The following is a 24,796-nucleotide window of genomic DNA, read 5'->3' as shown; positions in this document are numbered from 1 at the left end:
ATCTGCCTCCCCAGCATTATACACACAAGCTCTGGTTTCCCCACCAGGAAAATGGCTTGTCTACCAGTGGAAGCTACTATATAACAATGGAATCTGCTATACATTGGCCATAACTTTATAGGCCTCAGCTAACTCCATCTCCTCAGGTTCTGTGCTGGTCGTTGATGTCTATTATGTGTTTAAATGTCAATGGAACCAAACTTTTGTGTTAGTTTTAGTGCTCCATTCAGCTTGTAAATGCTTATATGATCGTAACAGGGTAACTGCATGTTGTGAGACAGAGGTCTGTTACTAGCAAGACTCTCAAAGAGCGCAAAGTCACTTTTAAACTGAACTGTCTACTCGGATTGTAAAAAGATGGCTAATAGGTTGACAGAGCATGAGCATTAACTTGCTCATAGGTCCGCATTTCCGAATTCCACTGACAATGTTTATGATTGATTCCAATCCATGGCACTATATAAAACAATACAGCAGGTTAGAGGGTTACTGCCAAGGGAGAAACTCTCTACATCCCACAACCTTTTCACTGAAAAAACTGAGTGGGCTGGTGAAATGTTGAGTTTGACATGCTTTATGTTTGCGTTCCAAGATTGTTGTCTCACCCCAAAAGCAATTTCTTTGTGTGTGTCAGAACACCGAGTGTGTGAGCATGAAGGGTCGGTCTTTTCTCTGGGAGACGAGTGGCGAGTTCTATTGTGAAATGCTCTGTCTGAAACATGTTTTGTGGAGGCTGGCAGGTAAGAGAGATTACCTGGTGCTATAGAGTTCCTCACCAGCACAGGGGAGGCAGGCTGAGACAGGCAGAGCCCCATCCCCACCAACCTCCATGCTGGCTAACCTGCTTGAATCCCTGCCTGGCCTCACAGAACCAGGCAACCCACCAGAGGCTTAGCCTTAATCCAGATGCAGATATTTTGACAACGAAATCTCAGCAAACTCCTTCTCTTGAAACTCATATGTTTGTTATTAATGATGCCAAAGGATGAGTCACTGATCCAGGTACAGATCAGGGTAAGTTCACTTGCATCACCTGCATAATACAACCAAATTGAGGATGTATATATTCAAAATGATGATTCCGACAAATGATGTCACGGTGTAAACGGTGTCAACTAACCATTAGTGTTACCGTAACAGGCAAACAACAAAAGAGACCCCTGTATGCTAGTGGAGACTGTGATATGTTACCCTGAGCGAACAGCACAATGGCCTTGTTCATAAAGTAATTCCCTCTGACCTGTGGAAACTTGACAGAGCCACCCTGACGGAGCTGAAATTCATGGTTCGGGATTTAGCTAGCTTTACAGCCGTTAAGGTTTAGACAAATATAAATTGCATACTACAGTACTTGAAGTAGCCTAGTTCATTTTGCAGAGCCAGTCTGAACATTCATTCACTTTCTCGGGACACTGACTGATAAAATGTTATACAATCAATGAAGTCCAACATTGGGAACTGAAAGCCATCAATGTGTGTGCCTACATAGTTGATACAATTTAGAATTTAAGGCATAGGCTACGGTGCCTTGAACTGAGTAACAATCAATAATCATTGTAGACAAATTCTCTTACAGAGAGGGACTGCCCGTACATTTACATTTATTTAATTACATTTATTACACCTGAGGCAAGTAGGGTGAAGTGACTTGCCCAAGGACACAACGTCATTTTGCACAGCCAGGAATCGAAACAGCAACCTTCGTATTACTAGCCCAATTTCCTAACCGCTCAGCCACCTGACTCCACTCCTACGCTCGTAGCGAGAGTATCGCTGTACTAGACTGGCAGAAACATTGCAGCAGTGCTGCACTTACGTAAACATGCTGCTTCACCTCTGTCTTGCTGAGAACACAGTGGCTGAGAGATCTGCTCTGGTCTGTCTGCTTATCAACACCTCATCCAACATCACTGTTTGTTTAAAGTACCCCACAAAGCCCTGGGTGAGCCCCAGGCACCTCCAGAGCTCTTAACGCCCCCGGAAGACCAAGGCGAGCCCCCCTACTACACTTATTTATAGTACCAGCCCCTGGGAGCCTGCTCTCTTACACTCTCGAGTAAATGGATGATCTGAGCACTCGGGTCAGTGAAGGGGGCACGGTGTCAGGGTAAACACACAGGCCTCTGTCTTTGTTTTGTTTTCCGAGGAATTCTGGTGTTTCTCACTGTGACCGGTCCTGACAGAGATGACGCACACAGCGGCTTGCAGGACTGAGGAGAAACATCTCCCTCAGGACTCGTAGCGTAACGACTCAGGAAGCTGATGACACTTACTGTAGGAGAAGCTGAGGCGAGGAGTGACATCGTGTTGGGGCGCAGCTGGGTGAACAAAGGCAGTCAGTAGGAGCGTCAGGGCCGGTACACAGAGTGAGGCCATACTTATTGTCCACATGGCTCCTCGATGCTGCCAGCTAACTCGCACGGTTTGCCTTTCAGGATTTTGGGGAATTCATGAAGAGTGTCTCTCCCGTGTTTATTTTCCCGTCGTTCTGGAGGTCTGCGTTCCCTGAAAGGGGGGGACCTGTGCGCTGTTGTGAAAGAAAGTTGAAGGAAACTCCTCCTAGTGGTAGACAACACCAGGTGAGGAACAATGACCTTTGACCCCACTATGAGTCTCCCAGGACAGCCAGCCTCGTGAAATCAGCTTCGGTGCACACACCCTAGGTCTCTCCGCCGAGATCTGTAAACACACAAAAACAAAATTTGTTTGATATGGGTGTACAGTACACACTAACTCTCAGGGTTCCTCTCCTTATTGTGGAACGTTTCTTGGTAAAACATTCCGTACACATACACGTTTCAGCTCCAACAAAGACTTTGGCTGCAAGGTCACAGGCCAGAGTGCTCCTCGCTCTTTTGTTTCATTTTGGCTCGTGATACAAACAAGTACGTATGAGAGCATGTGGGCAATATTGTTTTTGTTGCCTGTGGCCATGTCTGCACGTCTGTGAATGGGCAGAGTGTCCTCTTTCCCTCGATGGAAACAAACATGACATCTGTCCTCTTAAAAGTCACATTAGTCTAGATCATATCTGACAGCGAGAGAGGAACACAGGCTGCCCTGACATTTCACAATATGTCCTATCCGACCAAAGGTTACTATGGCTCTACTACTATAAAGTCTCTCGAATGTGATCTTGTGATCATGAATGTGTATCATTATGGTAAGGACACACTTTACGATAAACGGCACATTTGCTTTGTGGTAGAGCAAGCATTGTACTGTGTGAGATAAAAAAGTAATTTGATACCCTCAGGTTGTCACTAGTGGGTGCGTCACTAATGTAATAGGAGTAGGCCATGGTTCTTGGAGACATCAGTTGGTATCTTGTTCAGGACAATGAAAATCTGTCCCTTTCAGGTGAGGGCTAATATAAGAGACACTATTCTGGCATGGAAACTCACCAAATCTGTGACATGATTGAATGAATGAGCAGAAATACAAAATAACAAAAGTACAGTATTAGGAATGAACTGGTGCATTATCCTCCACCAGTGATTACTGACAGAAGACATATGGTAATGTGTTTGTTCATCGTGATTCGAATACTCTTGCAGTGCATCAAATTATTTTTGATTGTGTCTGCTGTCTATTATAACCCACTGAAAAACCTATTAAGGGAAATTAGAACAACTGAGGTTTGTGGTGGGGTAAATGAAAGGATCTAAAACCCATGGGAGAAATATGCGTGATTAAAGATGTTTGCACACAGCTTCACCAAGTCTCAAATCAATATGGATCTATAATAATAAATCTTCTTTGTGCTTGCCAAGACCAAAGTTAGACACAAACTAACCGTTCTTCCCACATCTTAAACAATGAGACATTAGAACAATTTACCACAACAAAACCAAGAGACTTACTGTATAAAGGTGTTACGTGTTGCATATGCAAAGGGGCAGGCCTCTATACGTAGTGACAGAATTGAACTGGATACACACATCCCCACTGCATCTGCTCAGCTTAATGGGGTGGTTTCAATGACTGTCGCCCCAGGGGGAGGACCTTAAATACATCCAAGGCAGGGTCAGTTACGCTGGATAAGTCAATGCCAAATGCTCGTAGAACTATTTTTGACTTCTTTCTGGGGTCCAGTCAAATCAGTGCTCCTGATGCTAGTGGGGACACTAAGCATCCTGGGAAAGGGGTGTGGCCGAGAGGACTATAGGCTACACAAGGACCAGGAAATCCATGAATGAAACAAACGTGGTTACTTCACAGGGAGACAACTGCACAGCCATTTAAATCATAGTGCATGTGTTTAGGAATAACAGAGTGCAAACAGGGTGATGTGGAGTATCTCCTTTCTGAGAGAGCTACCTGTCACCATCCATACAGTACCACAATAAAAGGGTGCCTTACAAGGATCTTTGTTATGCTATGACTGTGGTAGAGCACAATAAGAGGTGATAGAACTGTATCAATGTCAGAAACCCCCTAGGGTTCAGAAACCCCCCGCCCCTGTGTGTAACCTCACAAGGGGCCCTGTGGAAGAAATTGCGATTTCCGGTGAGCTTACATTATTCACTAATCAATATAACTAGTCATTGGATACTAGTTAGTATGTTCTCATGTAAGCTTGCTATTAATAAGAGTAGATGGTGTCTATGTGTCAGGGTTAATAGATGTTCGTGATCAGGAGAAAGTACTGGGTAAGAGTCCTTGGTCATGACTACAAGGAGAGCGCCAACTATGATCTCTCTAGTCTGAGTGGTCATGTGTTGGGAGCTGTGAATCTCTTCCTCTGAGACTGTTGTAACGTCATTACTGCCTGACTGTCACTATCTATGTTTACATTCCTGTGCCCTATAAAAGATGGTCCTCCGGCTTTCAGAGCTGAGAGAGACATGATTGAGACCTAAGCCTGGTGTTGTGTGGTCATTTATTGTCAGAGGTCTGGTTTTCTCTCCCAATCTGCAGATTGATAATACTTATTAAAATCCAGAACTCAACTGAACTTAGTCACTCCGTTTATGAAGAGACGGACAAAACACTTTCTTCATCAGCCCCTCTTACTGAATATACTAATCAGGATCAGGCTGGATGATAGACGATTAAAAAAATCCAGACTATGGCCAAATCCCTGCCCACATTCAGAACCCAAACTGGCCAAGTTAAACCCATTTTTCTGCTAAGCTTTGCATGAATTGTGGCACGTGATATTCAGGGACTTTGGAGAGGAAGGCTTTCGCATTAGCTGTCACATCATTAGTCTCTACTGTTGGTAGAGACTGGAAGCTAGGTCCCATTCTAGCAATGTGCATGGGAGGTTTTGTAAAGTTGTGCGACAGCCTGGCAAAAGCAGACTCCTTTATGTATCATGGAAGTTTGCTGAGGCACGCGGAGGGGCAAGGGGGGAAACCAGGGTGTTCGACAGCAAGATTTACAGGCACTACTCACAAACTGTTCTTTCTTCTTTATAAGTTTGCCTAAGAGTGATCTCCCCAATGCCTTACTATAACTTCAAAGACAACACATAACGTAACCCTTTAATGGTTCTAAAAATGACCCTAACAATGAGATACAAACTATGTATTGGTAATGGTAACAGAGGGAAAGGGATGGAAAGGGAGGTGGGAGGGAAAGGGAGGTGACCATAAATCCTTCCTCCCTCACTGTTAAATTAAGTGTCTGTAAAACTCTGGGGGAAACTGGAGAACAGGCACTGGAGGAGAACAATTCATTCAAAACCCAACACAGACGTATGAAGAAGCTCAATGGAGCCGTGTTACTGTGTTACTGTCGTTTTTTTACAGAGCCATTAAATGTTAGTGGTTGAGTGACATGAGTTCATTCGAAATAGGGTGGTGCCTTCAGGCAAATTAGATTTAGGCCTTAAATACTATCAAATGTTGCCTAATACATTAGAGAAATTGATATTCCAGAATGTATGAATAGCCTTGTATCCTTCCCACTGTCAAAATAACTCACATAGGGGTCTGACGCACAAGAGGAAATAAGACTTATATTTGAACAAACTGGGTAATTCCCTCTACTACTCTACTAACTCATCAGCAATTTCCTGGAATATATATCCTGGCCTAATACACAGCGTACAGTACATTGCTGCACTGCAAATTCTGTCAATGAATAGCAATAGATATGAGGTTCCGAGGCCAATAAAAAGCAGTACTTCTACAGCAACAAAAACAGGTGGTGTGACTATCAGGTTTGCCATTCGAGTGGAGAGGGAGGGAAAAGGGGGGGGGGTGGGGTCAAGGTTTCTTGAATTCCACTCCATGTCTGTTGACTGGAAACGTGTTGACTGATAAATAAGACCTCTCTGGCATGTCTGTCATCCGTAAACACACCTGTACACCCAGGCAGTAACACCACTGGGCGGCCTCCACCACCTGCTTCCAGATGTGGTCTTCAGCCTGGGACCAACAACCCCCCGTGCCCTCATCACCAAACCCTAAAGGGGATTCTCTTGTGTGTATCAACAGTTGTGTAGTCGATGTGTCTGACTGTCTGGGGGGTCGGAAATGGGAGAGGGCAGCAGTGTGTACTGTGTGAACACAGCCTCACCAACCTCCTTGTGTAGAAGATCAGTACTGACTACACTTCTGAGGCAACACTTCAGGGCTCTTTCAGTACCAGTCACCGACGTCTACAGATACCAGGGAGCAAGAGAACAGTTATGTCAGTGAGCCTCAGTATCGGGGTCAGAGTGATTCACAATAACAAAGCACTTTCCATAATTACCTAGCATGATTCATTGACACATGCATTTTTGTTTTCTTTTGGAACGGGTATACAGACCCCTCCTCAGGTAACTTTGCAGCCAATCTCTGCGATGAGGTGACTAAAGTGCCATTGTTTGGCCCAATCCCCAGGCCCAGCTTAGAATAATTAATGGGTCATTCATCCCTGAGTGAACCATCCAGCGGTAATTATGACCATATGCTATTGCTAAGACATTTAATTGCCTAATTAAAGTCTTATTAACTACTGAACAGCGATAGGCGACATCTTGAACTTAAGGTTTGTGAGGATCAAATTCATCAAGCTCTCTCCACTACTGGCATTTTTGACACATGGTCAGTAATTCTTAATTTCATCAGCACTGCTGATGAGATAAAAACCTTTACATTTGAGGCCATCAGCCACTGAGGGGGCATTGATAGATTCATGTAATATATGGCTGTGAAAGTGGACTATTTCATTTCAGGATATTTCATCACCTGTGTCTTTGAAACCAGCATGAGTTTCTAAATCACCCAGTGCTCAGAAGTGAAAATATTTGAAATGGTATTCCATTTCATTCCATTTCCCCTCTGCGTAAATTTCCATAACAGATGTGGAACCAGCACAAGCAGCTTGCTGATGAAATGTATAGTAGCAGTTCTGCATCTGTATCCAGGCCTGCTATCGCTATCAGCTCTGTGGAGGGTGGAAGGACGCCAGCAGGGGATCCTCTTCACAGACAGCCTTGTGCATTAATCCCACAGATGCTGAGGGTGGGGGTAAAGGGGCTGGGGTGTGTGTTTGTGCTCAGATACCTGTGAGGGGAAAGCAAAGTTTCCCAGAAATAATCTGTATCTCAAAGCTTGATTAGATGTATGCATTGTTATAAAAGTGGAACAAAAAAACTGACCAAACCAATAACATTCATAGAGGTTTATCTTTCAGGGAGTGTGAACTAAGAGAGAGTAAATTGGCACTCCTCGCCTCTCCCCTTTTGCAGCCAAGATTTCTTTTTCCTGGCACTGGGGCCAAATCTCCCTGTCATGACACATCAGATCGAGTCTAAACCCAGATTAAAACCCTTTGTGTGTTGTCATGCATAACGTTCCAAAACAAAGTGGATTTATATGATGATATACTGAGCAAAACTATGGACATCTTAGAGGGGGAGGATCCAGTTTTTTGTCATATCCACTCTTCAAGAACTGTATTCTAAGCTGTTCTACTTTTGAGAAGTGGCCTGTCGATTCTCTGGAAGTGGCCTGGTTCTTTTATTCTGTGTGTTTCCTTCTGGTCACACCTAGTATTGTGGCAAGCAACACCTATACTTCCGTTTCAGCGAAACATAAAGATCCAGGGCTATTTGATATGTCATCCCTGTGTTCCATATTGTTTGAGAACAATGCTGTGAGTTTATTAACAGGTTACCCTGAGAGTTTACTCCATGGGCTAATAATTCAAGTTCACATGCATTTAGTACAATTCATATGCTCTTCCCTCAGTAAGCAATTGCATCAAACCTTCCCATAATTGCCCCTTTCAAGTAAATACAAAATTATAAATGACTGCATTTTTTCTTTTGTTAGATTTGATTATATAAATTCAACTGTATGAAAGCATGCTGTGGGTTATACATCACCTCTTGAGATGTCCATTAACAGCTGTTAGAAAAGTAAAAATCCTTCCATTATTTGGGATATAATATTCCTTAACAGGAGGGCTGGATTCACCAAAAATACCTCATATAGTCAACCTCGTCTAGAATGCTGCCAACAGGCCTAAATACTTACTACCGTTATGACCTTACAATCAGTTCAATTAGTAAAGTCTATATTAGAGGGTGTCCAACAAAATGCCAGTGAATACTGTATGAATATCAAGGCTTAATATGACACAGATTCAGTCATTCCTAAGGAAAATGTATGTACTATTAAAAAGTACGCAGTCGGCATGCAGTACAATGACCCTTGAAAGGTGCCTCTGCAAAAACGTCCACGGAGTGCTGTTTAAGAGATCTAACTGAGCAGTTTTTATGAGTAGTTATGCCGTCGCTGAGATACAGGTAAAGAGCTGATAAAGTCTTGGCTGTTATAAGTAGGTCAGGCCTGTTTAAACACTTGCTCCTGTACTGCATGGCTTCAATTGTTTTAAATTATCCCACTTCTTTCCTTCTCTGTTTATTGTGTTTGAATTTTGACCCTGATAAAATGAGGCCTGATAACTTGTGTTATAACTTTCTCTATGGAAATACGCTGTATAACAGTTCAGTCCAAACTGAATGTGAAACTTTATCCCAAGTTTGACTTCAAAACACAATGATCTTGTATAGACAACATACGAACACTACATTGACCTGCAAAAACAACATTACAGATGTTTGGAACGAGACTCCCTTTAGGAATAGTAATACAACCTGCAGTCCAGCCACCTAATCTGAAGGGCATACACTTCATTCCTCAGCCTGTAACTAGTTGAAAGACAAGTAGGCTGGAGAATGCGTTCCCAACCTCACCTTTAAAATGGATTAGGATGGGATGCCACTCCTAAAAAAGCTGTAAACAAAGCAACGAGGCTGCTATCACTTGCTTTCCATAGAGAGAAGAGTTGCACGCATTCCAGTATCGTAGAGGCAAACACAGACTCTACTGGGCAGGGTGCTGAACCCATCCATCACTGTGTAAGGCTGATAAAGCGATCAGAATGTCGTCTCCTCCTATCGCCTTCCCTTTCACACCTTCCTCACACACCAGTTGGATGGGATCAAGGGGGACGAAGGAGAGGAGACCCCCCCCCACCTCCTGCCCCCTTTTCTCTTCTCAATCCCTCTATCACCAACCTTAGGCTGTTACTGCCAGAAGTATTTAATCCCTCATCCATCTCGGAACATGTTTTCCCCATGGCTCTGTTGTTTCTGGTGTCTACGAAAACACAGTAGCCAGACCGGCACTGCCATCAATCAGTTGCACCAAACTCCGCAGATCTCATAATATAGCATTTCAGATTGCAGATTACGGAGGTGCAGCTCTGCCGTGAAGCCACATGTGATCTACAAAGGAAACCCTGTGGAAACTGAAATCAAATCAAACGAAAACACTGGGGGGGGAAACAGCATCACGGTACCTAATACAATACACAGCAGTTGTGGTGCTTGCTCTTGTTTGTAACAGAAAGAAGGGAAATGTAGATGCACAGGTCTGTGGCTGACCAGAACTTGATTACTCTAGAGAATTTGCACACAGCTAAAATGTCAGAAGAGCTTCAGAATAGTGACTCCTGAGGGTGCAGACTGCTCTCCCTTTGTAGTCTGGCTGGACTCAGTACGATAAGAATCTTCTTTGGGCTTCTGGATGCACAGAATTTCCAGAAGCACTTTCATGAAGAAATCCCAAAGTACGTTGCAGTACAAAGATTGTCATCGGATATTCTTCAGAAACCAGGTTCACATAATCCATTTAAGTAAGATATGCACATTTACAGGACCAATGCAACTGTAAAGATTCAACCCTCTGAGGTAGAGGCCTGTGGCTGTTCTGGATCTTCTGTCTTGCCCCTGGCTACTGGCTCAACATGTGTGGAGGGATGATATGGGGCCCCAGCTAACAGCTCCTTCTTGTTTTTATCTGGCAAACAGACAGACATTTTGAGTGGTCTGGATGGGGGTAGGGGTGCGTCCCATATGTGAGGTCTATGGGCGGGGTGTTTGCCCTCCACATTCAGTGACCTGTAGTGATTGTAGAGATCAATGACGGGCTGCACATTCCTGAGTATAAAGATTCAGAGGTTACCAAGGCGTCGGCATCCTAGTCATCCGAGCCATGTTGTGAATCCTTTGCAACACAGATATTTAGGGCAAATTCCAATCAATGCATCCACCACCCTAGACAACCAGGTTTGACCCTTGAGGGCAGCTTGGCTTGAAGTCCATCAGAGGGCAGGGTCTTATCACTCAAATGGTTATCCTGTTAGACATGCAATCCCAATAGATTTGTGGTTTACTATGTCCTCTATGTTAACTTGTGCGTTATCAATTAGTCAAGTATTTTATTTTCTCTTAACATTGTATATTAAAATGTTCCCTTGATCATTGACCTAATAGTTTGAAACTCTGAACGCTTGCTCTAGTTAACCAAACAGGCATAGGATGGGGATTAGCAATATATCAGATGACAGTGCAGCTGTAGAGGTATACAGGCAAATCTCCTGGGTCAGAGGGTGTGGGTGAATCCTCACTGTGCAGTAGGTGTGAAGTCACCATTTGGACTGCAGTAAATATCAGCCCTGATCTTGGTGTCAAAAAGCAAAATTTGGGTAGTTGATGGAGGCTTGCGGCACTGGATCTGCACCAGTTGGTTAATGAAGAACAGAGTGACCTTCTGCAATATGAACAGTCATATTGCACTCTTATTTTATTTTACATCTTATTTTATATTTTAGATCTTACATTGCATAGTATTGTTTTAGAATTATTTAGACTGTTGTACTTTTTCTACTTTTTCTACTTAAGATCTTATATGTTTATCGTATGCACCTTCCTGACACAGTAAATTCCTTGTTTGTGTGAACTTATACGGCGAATAAAGCAAATTCTGATTCTGATTCAAGAGGCTCCTTGAAATTCTTCCAGCCATTGTTTGCTGTGAAAGGCCCACACAGGAGAGCGTGTTAGATTCAATCAGTCCTGACACGTCCACACAGAGGCCTGGGCCCTGAGACGGCCTGGATGCATAGAGGTGGGAGCTGATATCATGGAGAGATGTGAGTGAAATGATCTGTTCCAGGAAAGACTCAGTGATCTTAGAGCCCACAGAGCACAACATCCTTTGACAGCTTCACCTGGTTTCACAACTTTGGAGGTCAAGGCTTGTCTGCTGCGACGTCATCTCTCCAAACAGACTGCTCGGATTGCATCAATGCCAGTGAGGAATGAGCGGGATAAGACACGACTAAGACAAACTATTTTGTCAATTCAACCAAAGTCAAATAAAATGTGGCAATGAGTTTTGGAAAAAAAGAAAAACACTGGGAGATATTATTGAAGTAAATCAATCACGAAGATTATATTGAGAGTAGTCAGTACTAGAGTAGCATCAGGTTTAAAAAGAGAATTAGTCAAACTCACAGCCTAATCCTAACATCCATCCATCCATCCATCATCTTCCGCTTGTCCGGGGGTCGGGTCGCGGGGGCAGCAACCTAAGCAGGGAGGCCCAGACTTTCCTCTCCCCGGCCACTTCCACCAGCTCTTCCTGGGGGACCCCGAGGCGTTCCCAGGCCAGCCGAGAGACATAGTCCCTCCAGCGTGTCCTGGGTCTTCCCCGGGGCCTCTTCCCAGTGGGACGTGCCCAGAACACCTCACCAGGGAGGCGTCCAGGAGGCATCCTTATCAGATGCCCGAGCCACCTCAACTGGCCCCTCTCGACGCGGAGGAGCAGCGGTTCTACTCTGAGCCCCTCCCGGATGACCGAGCTTCTCACCCTATCTCTAAGGGAGAGCCCGGACACCCTGCGGAGAAAACTCATTTCGGCCGCTTGTATTCGCGATCTCGTTCTTTCGGTCACTACCCACAGTTCGTGACCATAGGTGAGGGTAGGAACGTAGATCGACTGGTAAATAGAGAGCTTCGCCTTTCGACTCAGCTCCTTCTTCACCACAACGGACCGATGCAGAGCCCGCATCACTGCGGACGCCGCACCGATCCGCCTGTCCTAATCCTAACATTTTGTCTACAAAAGTAAACTCAACTGTTTAAAGGTAGGGAAATGTATTTCAAGAAGACATACCTCAGACAATGAGCGTCTTTCTGTAGAAATGTAAGGACATTTCACAAACATTATCCCCTGAATATATTTCAGGTTATAGAAGCATAAACATTCCATACTAGACACTTCTGTTTCTCAGTAAAATAAAAGTTTTCTTTTAGTTTTGAAGACCGAATAAATTCATATGTGCTGAATGTAGGCCCGTAAACTGTTACGTTTACATACTCCAAGTCCGAATAAGTGTTGGAACAGTGTTAGTCAGGGTAAAGCAGAGCCTCATTGAGAGGCAGTATGAAGATATCTTAGTGACCTGAACCAATCAGACCATACGCCTTCTCTTCTGTCGACCATCGCCGGCAACAGTGGGGAGAAATGAGCATCAAAGTGAACAGTGTTAGTTCCTGTGAGCTGCTACCTGCATGCTAAGCAGCTTCAGCCTGCCAGATGTCTGCCCCAACACCATATCTGTATCAGTCTCCCAGTCTGCCCAGGTGCTGGTGGACACCTGCCAGAGGGGATGAGAGGATGCTGGGTCTGCCTCCCACACACTGCAGAAAGCCACAGCGATGTTGTATTTTTTGTGTTTTTTACAGAGAAGATGTTTTACACTGTGTCTTAATATATCCCATCTTCGATCCACTCGGATGAATTATTCAGCCTAGAGTGTACTGTCCGGGACTCTCACCAGAATCATGCCTGCGATGGGTTACACGCTTTCACGACAAGAAGCTTTTAGACTGTCGTTGTCTGACCGTCAGAGCTCCACTTCAGCTTTGTCTCTCTCTGTTTAGAGTGTTTAATGTACTGTATACCGGTTGCAAAGCATTAGGCAAAGAGGTATCATGTTATCATGCTGTGAAACAGTTTAATATCTGTTTGCATGCAGAGACTGAAATAGATTATGGAGGTAAGAGACATTGTGTGCCAAGTTTTCCTAATTGTGTCAAGAGTTGTTATGTGCTAATCTAATACAAGACTAACTGAAGTCATGGCCTGCCAGCATTACCATAAAAAGGGATTTTGGAGGTTTGGGCAAGGGGTAAAATATTTGGAGGGGTGTGTCCTAACCATCCAGCTAGATGTCAGGTAGAGGGCAGAGGGAGAAGAGGAGAGCAAAGAGCTGTACATGTCCTCTATTCATTAGACAGCAATACATAGAGGAAGACAGAGAGGAGAGAGGAGAGAGGAGAGTGGATGAGGAGAGAGGACACTCCTCATCCACTCACTCACATATTCCTCTGTTTGGGCATTCCAGCTATGCGTGACATGCTCACATCCCAGCATCCCTTCCTGCCTGTTCTTCACTGTGCTCATCTCTCACTCCTAGTTCTGTGAACGGGACAGCTAAACACGTCACACTATACTCTCTGTTACCGTCAGTCAAGGTTATGAAAGTACAGTGTATTTCAGCCATGTAATATAAACACTTTATGCAGTTTTAATCAAAGGGTCCGGTTCCATAGAAACCCTATGAATCTAGTGTCTTGGTTCACTCAAATAAACCGGGGTTTGTTTACAGAGAGTTAGCATGCTCTGATCAGTGGGCAGCAGTAGTCTGTATGGGAGCGTCAGTAGCGCCTTTGGTGGACTAAAGAACCCAACCTGGAATGTTGAGAGATATGATATCACCACAGAAGGGAAGGAACAGCCCGCCAACGCTGACTACATTACTCGTCTCACTCTGGTGTCGCAAACGCCACACATACAAAAACACACAGACGCAGTTTTGACGTGTACCGCTGTGTTCATTTTTACCACACACATTTACAGAGAGAGAGAGAGGTACAGACATCCACATTCCGCCGGCCCTGTTTAAAATAGCAGTGTGTAATGCGTGTAACATGGACATGCCAGAAGAACAGGTGTTAAGTGGAGGGTGACTGACGCCGACCTCTGAAAAGACAATTTTGCAATTGCTGATGCGAGCGTCCACACATTCCACACGTCTTCTCCAAACGATTCCACACAGGTGAGCATACATGAACAATAAAGATCCACGCAACCCTAGACACCTAGTCCACAGGCGGAGTGTTTTATGCGCGTCTCCCAAAGGTTGAAAGGCCCGTCTGAGGGGGTCTAGGAGACAGGCGAGCAAACCCAGCTACCTGGCTAAGTTCCATGTCCACAGTCACTTCCCGCATCTCATCGCTGCTTGAACTGGGAAAAACACAAGAGGCTGCTGTGCTCCCAGAATGATTGTTTTTTTAGTTCCCATCAGTAAACTTACAGTAACAGGACTCCTTGAAGGCCCTAGTTGAACCATCGGGTTATAAGAGACTGGCCATTCTTCGGCCGATCCTCTTGACTTCCCACGTCGACAGTCAGCCAACTGCATCAAAGTCACTGGCATGAAGTGCCATATGATAGAAGGGATCTGTTCACAGACATCTTATCTAGAGACAGTGTTCTACTAATAAAACGTGGAATACTACAGGGGTAGTGCAATGTGAGAGCTGAAGTTTGTTTACATTCCTTGTTTTACTACTGCGTTGACCTCATTTTGTGGTTAAATCCCACAACACAAGCCTGGGCTCAAACACAAACTCAGTTTGCACACAGGTAGTCACTAGTCACCTGTCAAAAAGATAAAAGAAGAAGAATCAGTGTAACACATACACACACAAAAAAACGGATCCTGGGATATGATTGGAAACATATGTCTGAGTGTGGCTGGGGTATAGGGGATTATGCTAGGCAAGGATACTCCACTGTGATGTATCTCTTCTACGCCTTTTCTCTCTGGGAAATCACTAATCTGTAGCAGGTTGTCCAGGGCTGTAACAGTGTGGTGCATCAACCCATCAGGCCACAGGAGAACTGTTGTTTGTTCTTGCTTTGTGGCCCTTTCAGCTGCTTATGAGAGGAGCAGCACATCAAACGCATGGCCTGCCACAGTTCCAAACGACAGCTGGGTGTTACAGAAGTAAATATCATTTAGGCCTACTTTAGGCCTGTTTAGGACAATGATGACCAAGCACGGATAAATACTTTTTTTCTATTACTCTGGACTTTGAACACTCCTATAAGACTCTACAGTATGCTGCATAATGACATTTCCATCTGTTTTGGGATGCTAGAAGTGACTTGCTGGTGGCTGGAGTTGTATTGATATAGCAGGCACCATCCTCTACCAACGAGCCAAACTCATTCTGACAGCGTCATACAGGCAGTTCCATTGTCACGGCCCTGGTACCCAGAATGCCATTGCCAGCTGTTGTTTTTGCGGATCAGACCCAAAAAAACACAGGGCCAAGGTCATCCGTACTGGACAAGCTTTCTCCAAGCAAATCAGAGTCCGACAAAATCAACAAGTGTCCTAATAGGCCCAGACTAGAAAACAAATTGCTCTCTTTGTAAAAAAAAAAGAAGAAAAAAAAAAAAAAAAGAAATCCATCATTCCGCCCCTTCCAGAGTGAGAATAACTCCCTTTTGTTCGTCAAAGGCATGAATGCGCTTCTTTATTCCGATTCTGCAACAGTTTCTGTGTTTGTTATATGCTCGTGCTGTGTGTCTATTCAACCAGGTCCTTAGCTAGAAGGACTAGGCTACTGCTGCTCTCCTGTCCAGCTGTCCATTCCTATACTGCAGGATCCACCCACAAGATCACATGAGCTCGCCTTAGGAAGATGCCCCGAGTTCCTCATGCCACACGAGCCACACAATCATCGTGTTCCAGTCACAGTATATAGAGTGTTGTGCAAGCAGATGACAGTTTCATGATACAAATGGATGACATCTGATACAGATGATCATCTAAACCGCTTATCTGGGTTGTAACCCACCTGTCTCTGAGTGAACCTCACACTGAGGCCAAATTCAACTGTCAGGTGCTTGGAAACCCATATCTTTAGCAGAAAGGACGGCTTCAGAGCACAATAGCAGTTGGTCTGATTCTGCTCTCTGTGAAATTTATGTCTCAACCACTCCTCCTCTAACACAACGGCAGCCAAAAGGAGGACACTGTTGCTCAGCAGAGAGAGGTTTGAATCCCAGACTAACACCTGCAGCCTCTGGCCTGCAGTTGCTTTGCCAGCCCCACATCATCAAACCCTGACTTCCCGACATCTCAAGCCAGACCACCACAACCATCCTTCTCTACTTACCCACAACCTCCAAGAAAGCCCAGGCATAACCACAGCAACACAGTCTCGGCCGTAAATTTTGTTTCAGCTCTTTTCCCTCCTTTCAAAAAGCCAACTTTACCACATGCCTTCGGAGTTCATTGGAAGTTCTCGTGCAGGGAGAGGATATGTGTGCACTGGCTGCCACATTCACTCACTCCTATCTGCAGAGAGAGGCCCCATCCCCAGTCCATGCTTGCCTTGCCCTGAGTCCTGGCATGGCTAGAAAGAGCTGGAGCTGTAAGCCATCAAATCCAGAAAGAAAACCGTGGCTTTCCTAAAGATACTGACTCAACTGACACCCAACTTCAGCCTATTTTAAATACACCCTGGTGAAAAGCTGGTGTTTTCAGAAGAAATAAAAAGCTGACCAGGCTTGATCAAAAAGACAACATGTCGTACCAGAACGGTCTCTTTAACGATCCCTTTTGCCCTGCTATCACCTTGTGATAAAAACTTGGAGAGGAAGAGAGAGAGGCTGTCTCATGTCAGCACACACTCTGCCCTGTGTACTGGACAGAAAGACAGAGAGAGACAGAAGAGAAGAGAAAGAGAAAGAGAGGGAGAGAGAGAAGAGAAAGAGAGAGCAGAGCAGAGCAGTACCAATAAACCGTAGCAGACACCCAGAGCTGCCCATAGGGCTTCCTGCTCCAGCAGCAAAATGATAGGACAGCAGTGTCGTCATCTCACTAGGTAACCAGAAGCCCAGGACACTCACATCAATGATTAACGCAGCCAGGGCAAAGCACAGTAAATGAGTGCACAAGAGCAGCCTATCTAGAGGTGTGTGTGTGTGTGGGGGGGATTGTACTCACTCTCTCTCAGCACTGGACCACAGCTATCTTCAAAAATACAACAATTTCCTTCCTCTTGAGTCAGAAGAAGTTCCCTTGGGGAAGAGCAGGCGGATTATCCAACGTAGAGCAGGTACTGTTTAAAGCCCTGGTTGCCTGCTCTGTGTCTGCGTCCTCTCTCTCTCTCTCTCTGACTGTCTGACACGCTGTCGTAGTACAGACCTGCCTCCCTCTGGACACAGGCCCCTCCCCCTCACAGTCTGTCAGCGCAAGAGAGAGAGAAAGAGAGAGGGAGGGGGGCTGAGGGAGACAGACGAGAAGGCAGGATACACACCCACACAATCACCCTGACTCGGTTTTCATTTCTGTATCTATATACAGTATGTGTGTGGGGAATAACCAAAGTAGACTAGTATTTCCAGTTGACAACAATTTGACCATTTTGGAGTTTCATCAAGACTCTTCTATTTTCACTTTTGCATTTGAAATTAGTTCTGAAATGTCTATAAATGAAAAACGCTTTTGTGCACTTGGTTAGCACATTTAAATATTTTTGTTTCATAACTAAAACATTACTTGGACCTTTCTCGTGGCATCTTTCAATATAGCCAAACTTCAACTTCAAAGTTTAATCCTGATATCAAATGTATAATTTGAAGCACATAACTGTCTTATGGTAAATTGTATGGCTAACTTACCAATGGAAATTGGGAATACTAGGATAATTAGTTAAGTTAGGGTATTCATTGACAAGCAGCAGGCACTACGACCTTAGAAGTGGATTGTCTATGATGAAGATGAAGAAAGAGAGTCTTGTGTCCTGAAGTAGGTTCTAAAATAATACACACTGCACAGGGAGCTTTCAGTTTAGTGTTCAGGGACACGAACAGTGACGCTAACAAGACTCTACGGAAATTTCATTCAGAACTAAGAGACCATTTCATATACTGAAAAGGGGCCACTGTCTTCATGTGAAACTAGAGACTATCCATGCTAAACAGACCCAACTTGGATTGGCCCTCTGTTGCCAATGCCATTAGTAGACTTTACCATTCTTGAGAGGTGACCTCTGGAAATTTTGAGTACATCTGAAAACATATAAAAAACATATATATATATGTGTATATTTTAATTGTCAACTGAATCCTCTATAGCCGTTTTTAAACTTAAAGGTGCACTGGCTGCAGGAGAAATAAGAACATTTTCACCAATGAAAAATGTATTAAAAACTAATTTAAAAGCAGGGATAAGCATTAGCCAATATGAACACAGAGGTGTAAAATAGCAAGTCGTTGAGAGTCAGAACTGCCCGTTGCTAAAATAGCATGCTAATTATATACTTTGGGAACTGCTAAGGAGGCAGACGGAATGCCAGGTTTGGAAGCGTCAGGAGTTGGAATGCCAGCTCTGGGCATGTCGGTGAGAGGGTACAGAGCTGAGATGCCTTCTTGGTCACATGAGGACTACTACCGGAGCGGCAAGGCCACTTAGCAGACGTCTTGTTTACGGTCACTGGGAGCCGGCTGTGACGTTGGCCTGTCAGCTTTGTTGGGAAAGGAGACCTCAGCACAGCGCAGCACGCACCTCTGATAACACATGCCTGTCAGACTGCTGAGCTGGAGCACCTGTCGTAGCCTCGCAGACGCTCCAACGTAAACAGTCTACAGAACAGAAGGAAGTCTGGTGTAAGTCTAAATACGTGGATCAGGCTAGTCAAACAGAAGTGGACCGGGGTGATTGGTGGTCTTTTTATTGCCTCGGAACCCCTTGATGAGCCGGTTTCCTAACACCCTCCGAGGTTGCCTCTAGTTGGAGTCAGGTGGCTGAGCGGTTAGGGAAGCGGGCTAGTAATCAGAAGGTTGCCAGTTCGATCCCCGGCCGTGTCAAATGACGTTGTGTCCTTGGGCAAGGCACTTCACCCTACTTGCCTCGGGGGGAATGTCCCTGTACTTACTGTAAGTCGCTCTGGATAAGAGCGTCTGCTAAAATGACTAAATGTAAATGTAGTTAGCAAAGCCTGCTGACAAAATACAGACAGGTAAACAAAAATAGTTATTCATCAACTGTTTCAAAAGATTTGAAAGGCAAATGTAAATTCTCTAGGACTCCTTGGCTCACGAGGTCCTGACACATGAAAACTGGCAAGACAAGTTGGTAGGGAACTATCAAATGCTTTCATTTTAGTGCAGTATCCACACTAATTTATTCGAGCATCCTCTAGTGTATTCCACACCCAGAAGGAAAGGCTGACAAGTCCATTCAAACAGATGGATTACAGACACTACACACATACAACCCTTTGCGATAAGGCTGCTTGTTCCACGTTGGCCTAATGGGGAAGATAGCAGGTTACCAGTTGAACTACTGGGGGTTAGCAGGTACAGTAGCAGTTCAGTGACATCACATCTGTCTCCGGGGCCTGTCATTTAATATTCCAGACCACATCCCCTCTCCTGGCTTTGGCTTTCAATGACACAATGTTAACACGTGTTATGTGGCAACGTGAAAGAACACAGATATTTTTATCATGATGTGATTGATGCGGCGTGAAGGTGTTACAGACAACTGTGGAGAACCCTCTCCCTGTCACATGGCTTCCCTCTCTCCATCTCACCTTTTCCTTGGCAGCAATAGATCATCAGACCAGTGTTATGTCACGGAGGCATCCGGGAAGGTAATATTCTGCCCCCGAATAGGGATGCATCCCTGAACAAGATCTTAGACTCGACATCTTGTTCATCGAATTTAAACAAATTGATTAAATCATAAATGTACGCACTGGAGCATGATTTATTTCGAAGAACATCCTCGATGAAGTTATAATGGCCCAATGATCATGCCCTCTGTAGGCTGAAAATTAAACTGCAGGCATTACCGCATTCTTTCACCTGACCTCCCACTCAGTGCCACTCAGTATCAGGAAGAAAATCTTAGTTTCACAATTAGAAAGCAGGACTAACTAGAATGGATGAGTCACCCACATCCGCAAATACAAATACCATAGTTCCCTCCTTTCAATAATTAGGATTTCCTGGGTCACTTGATGGTTTGCTTCGACGCAAGTTTTCCACCTCACTTTTTCAACATCTCAGCAGTGGGACAGATAGAGCAACTAGGTAGACAATTGTCTTTGACAATAAAAAATAAAATAAAACATTTATTGGCTACAGCTGCCACTTACTGTACAATCAATTATTGCTCAATTGATAAATAAGATATTGGGGTAGATTTCCAGCTTCCAATGGTTGAGGTTAATATGCTTCTGTTGCAACAAAAGGGTTAGTGACTTGTGAGTTGTGCTTGTGAGTGACAATGTGTCACACTGCTTTAGGTAAGTGACTCATCAAAAGCCAGAAGCCTGACTGAATAGTCATTCCCGATGTGGCTTAACACAGACTGTGTCACACAGGCAGGTGACAGGGGAATGTACAGGATGCTTAGTCCACTCCTACACTGCTTGTTGAAATTGCATTGAGCCATTCTGGATTTCTCTTCAGGATGAAACCCCCTAGCCTGGCTCTGCCCTCCTACGTACTTCTGCTAAATTTTCATTGTGCTTCTGTACTGCGTCTGGGCTTGAGGTATATTGGTCAGATGTCTCCGGTAAACTTTTTACCGGTCCAATCAGCGAACAGAGGGAGTGGCTGAGAACAATGTTGATGTTGTGCGCTAGTTTGAGTTGTAGTTACGTAATGGCGGCGGAGAAAGATGCGAGCGAAGCCTTTTGGTCCGTTGTGGCAACGCTGCCGAATATCCAGAAGTTAAAGCCAGAGCAAGAACAATCTTTGATCCCCACGGGGTTCGTTTGATTTTCCAGCTATCTAGAACGCTAGCGATTGGTTATGCCAGATCCAGAGTGGCTCTGGGTAGATCCAATAGTTTTAAACTTCAACAGAGTACCCGCCTTCAAGGAAGTTAACGCTTGTCAATGGATCGAGCCCAGACTCTACGTACAAATGCAATGTACGAGAGTCTGGTTAGGACCAGGCTATTATCCCCCTGGATTGTGTCAACATTACCATGTGATATCAGTCAGGTGTCACAACTTCCTCACCAGTCACATTCTCCTTTCTATGCCCACATTCTCATAATGTAGAATTACAGTGGTCTTTCTGAGAGGTACTTTATGGGCTGAATGCCATCTGGCAAGTTGGACATGCCAATGGTTAGGGTAATCTGAATGAGTCAGTCTTGTGTCCTTTCATTACACTGCCTACTGCATGCCCCTCTCCTCTGTCGCCCAAACGCTATGTCACTCCAGTAAGTCACCAGTCTTAACAACGCTGCCGTTCTCATTCATCCGTCATGTGTTCACCACAGCACGTTCTCTCTCTCTCCCCTCTCTCTTCTCTCTCTCTTCTTTCACTCTACTCTATCTTTCTCTCCCCCCTCTCCCCCTTTCCTGTTCTCTCTCTCTCTCTCACTCTCTCTCTCTCTCTCTCTCTCTCTCTCTCTCTCTCTCTCTCTCTCTCTCTCTCTCTCTCTCTCTCTCTCTCTCTCTCTCTCTCTCTCTCTCTCTCTCTCTCTCTCTGTGTGTGTGTGCTCTCTGTCTGTGTATGTATTTCCAGTGCCTCTGTTTCAGGCCACTGGCAGCAGTGAAGAAACACAACTGTTTGTTGACGTCTAAAGTCATCGGCCTCTAAAGGGTTCCTGCTCAATATTCGGAGGGTGTAGAGAAGGAGGAGGAAGCTCTCGTCTGCTCCTCAGGTGGCCCTCCACGTCCATATCAAAGGCAACAGCAGCTCCCTTTCATGTCCCGCTACTTTAACCCTGCTGACGGCATGTAACAGCATCGTGTGACATACCGCTTCTAACGTAGAGGGAAATTAATTTGCCTAAGCAAACTGTTCTCCTCTTAGCCTGTGTTGTCACAGGATCCTAGAGACATACAAATGATTCCTAAACGTTCGAAGAACGCGTACAGAAGAGAGGTGGGATGGAGACATCCCATCCCAACTTCAAGGGTGTCATTTAGAATGTGAGTTGGGGCTGCTAGTGCTGGGTCTGGGGTTAGTTCTACAGCTGCTGGCTGCTGGCTGAATCGATGAAGAACCAGGAGAGGTGAAGGCTTGAGAGAGGGGCTGGGGAGCCAGCTGTGTGCCACAGCCATTGGATGTCTCTCATACAGGCCAGGCCTCTGGGGGCCCTCGGATGCAACCCTAATAAATTCAGAATCATGATAATGACTGACCAACTTTCTCTTCTGAACAGACTCAAATGTTTAGCAACACTCTCCAAGAAGCTAATGCAGTTAGGAAATCTCATTTCATTCAAGATCTGCTTGTAAAATATCAATTAGACTCTGTTGGGGAACAAGAGAACTGAAAGGCTATTTACTTCTAGACAGCAACAGCGTACACAATTCTACAACATGTGAGGCATTTTCTCAGCCTCTTAATTGGAAAATATTTCCATAAGAGGTCTATTTATGGGTTAGCCACTTTCCCAAGAGCAGATTTACTCAAAACACCTGCTGTCGTGCTTCTATATTTAGTGAACAAGTCAAGTGTAATGAGCAAACATCTTCGTTTAGAAAACCTTCTCCTTCGAGGATGAGCAGGAGTAATCAACATGACGGTAGAGAGCCCAGCTCAATAGTGTCCCTCTCATATCGGCCTGGATTAGCTCGAGGATATTACCACCACAGGCGTATTCTGCTCTGTCAAAACTGCCAGGGAAAGCAATCTGAGCGAATATTTATCTGGCTGAAATAACACTTTAATGGGCACTCAATTGGTTCACTCCCGGTTAACATCACTTTGCCCGTCAGGCAATAAAAATGAAGGTTAAAATGACAAGTAGGACTCTGGCTCTTAATTTGAGCTGTCTATTGCAGATATTGAGGTTATGGTCTTTTCTCTTGCAAGGCAAAAGACGGGGATCTGGCAATAGGCCCAAGGATATTGTGCATGGTGTCTGTTTTGTCTCAAGGAACCAATTACCTTCACTGTAAATATGACCTCTTCTAACCCTATGGGGAAATCATAAAAGTGACCCCCCAAAAGAACCACATGATTTCACCTGACCAACCAAAGCCACTGGCTCCCTGCTGTCTTCTACACAAAGGACTCCAGCTTCCACATTTTCCTTCAGTTTAGTTTTAGGGTACAATTAATTATGATCAATTAACTCACCACCATATAAGGAAAATGATAGCACTAGTGCCTGCATTAGTGATGAGAGTCTGTATGATAAGCAATTAAAGGTATTTAATGTGTGATAAAACGTGTATGAATGGGGTAAAGGTATTCTACACTGCTGATATAACAGGAAAAAAGTGATGGATGAATTAGTTATGAATATGTCCACATGTAAAGCAGACAAGACATTAAATATTAACTTCGCTACTATGGTACTATAGCTTACACAGGTCAACATATAATTCCTACGCTAATTTTCAAAATGAGAAAGTCACTGACACCACTGTGCAAAACATTCTAATCATAGTTTTTCTGTGATACTGATGACGTAAGCACTTTGAGAGGGAGCTTCTTCCACTTTTAGAAGAAATCACTTGACCCAAATGAAGACAGAAATCTTGTTGCTGACTATCTCTCATGTACACGCCCTAATTCTATAGAATCAAAATAATTCACAGATTTTATACATTTAACATAAAACGACTGCGTTTAAGGATAAAACAAAGGTCAATCAAAGTAAATACCAACTAAGTGAGGGAAATTCAAGATTTGAGGCACATATTCAGTTATCTTGTCTTGTCTTGCTCTTTTCAAATGAAGCTGAGATAATTGAGCGGAAAAACAGCTTACTGTAATCCTCAGTGAAATCTGCCATGGAGAAAGGGGCTCACCTTTACCAGAAGACATGCTGATTTAGGTCTAAAAACCAAAGTCCGTCTCATCTCAACCATGAAAACCAACACCTTACTACATGCACACACAGCAAGCCACGGGGAGGATTCAATCTATTGCCATAGCAGCCAGCGCTGCCACGTCGAGAAGCTTTCAACACCCAGACCCATTCACTGAGCAGTTTAGTGGACACCAAACCAGCCTGGTATTGCTCCAATCGCCTACCTTATCTTCCCCACTAGTAACAATGCATTTCCTTTGTCGTGAACCAGATGAATTACCTTCAGCAGAAGACAAGGTCTTGCAGAAGCTCGGTAGCAGAAGCTCGGTAGCAGCAGCTCTCGCGGTCGGCTGGTGACAGGAGGAACAGAAGCTCTGCAGGGATCCCCAGAGGTGCTCAGGGCTGCAGCTGAACCAGCACACAGCCACACACACACACGCACAGGCGGAGGCAGACACAGACACAGCCACTACCACCAGCACCGGCAGCAGCAGCTAGTGAATAGGGGAGGGGTGGAAATCAAAAGCAGGAGAGGGGGGTTGCTCTATCAGCAGCAAGGCGCATTACATCATAGCTTGATCCTGTGGAAGGCTGGGGGAGCAGGAGAGGGCTGCGGGGAGGA

The 24,796-nt window shown here is 44.6% G+C and overlaps 1 protein-coding gene across 3 annotated transcripts in view; it reads right to left on the bottom strand.

The window, feature by feature from the left end:
* Nucleotides 1-24,580, bottom strand: part of sema4ba (sema domain, immunoglobulin domain (Ig), transmembrane domain (TM) and short cytoplasmic domain, (semaphorin) 4Ba) — a 46,164-nt gene extending 21,584 nt beyond the window's left edge. The window contains exons 1-2 of one of the 3 annotated variants that reach the window (XM_062461631.1): nt 24,455-24,580; nt 2,274-2,679 (exon numbers count right to left, since the gene is read on the bottom strand). In XM_062461631.1, the coding sequence (XP_062317615.1) occupies nt 2,274-2,391 (118 nt within the window). In that variant the 5' untranslated portion in view covers nt 2,392-2,679; nt 24,455-24,580. Of the gene's footprint in view, nt 1-2,273; nt 2,680-17,010; nt 17,030-17,382; nt 17,555-24,454 lie in introns of those variants that run through there. The other 2 variants (XM_062461630.1, XM_062461632.1) reach the window with 2 other exon arrangements.
* Between the last annotated feature and the right edge of the window lie 216 nt (nt 24,581-24,796).

This window comes from Osmerus eperlanus, chromosome 5 (genome assembly GCF_963692335.1).
Source record: "Osmerus eperlanus chromosome 5, fOsmEpe2.1, whole genome shotgun sequence".
NCBI classification, from domain to species: domain Eukaryota; kingdom Metazoa; phylum Chordata; class Actinopteri; order Osmeriformes; family Osmeridae; genus Osmerus; species Osmerus eperlanus.
This window is presented reverse-complemented; position numbering and strand designations above follow the sequence as displayed.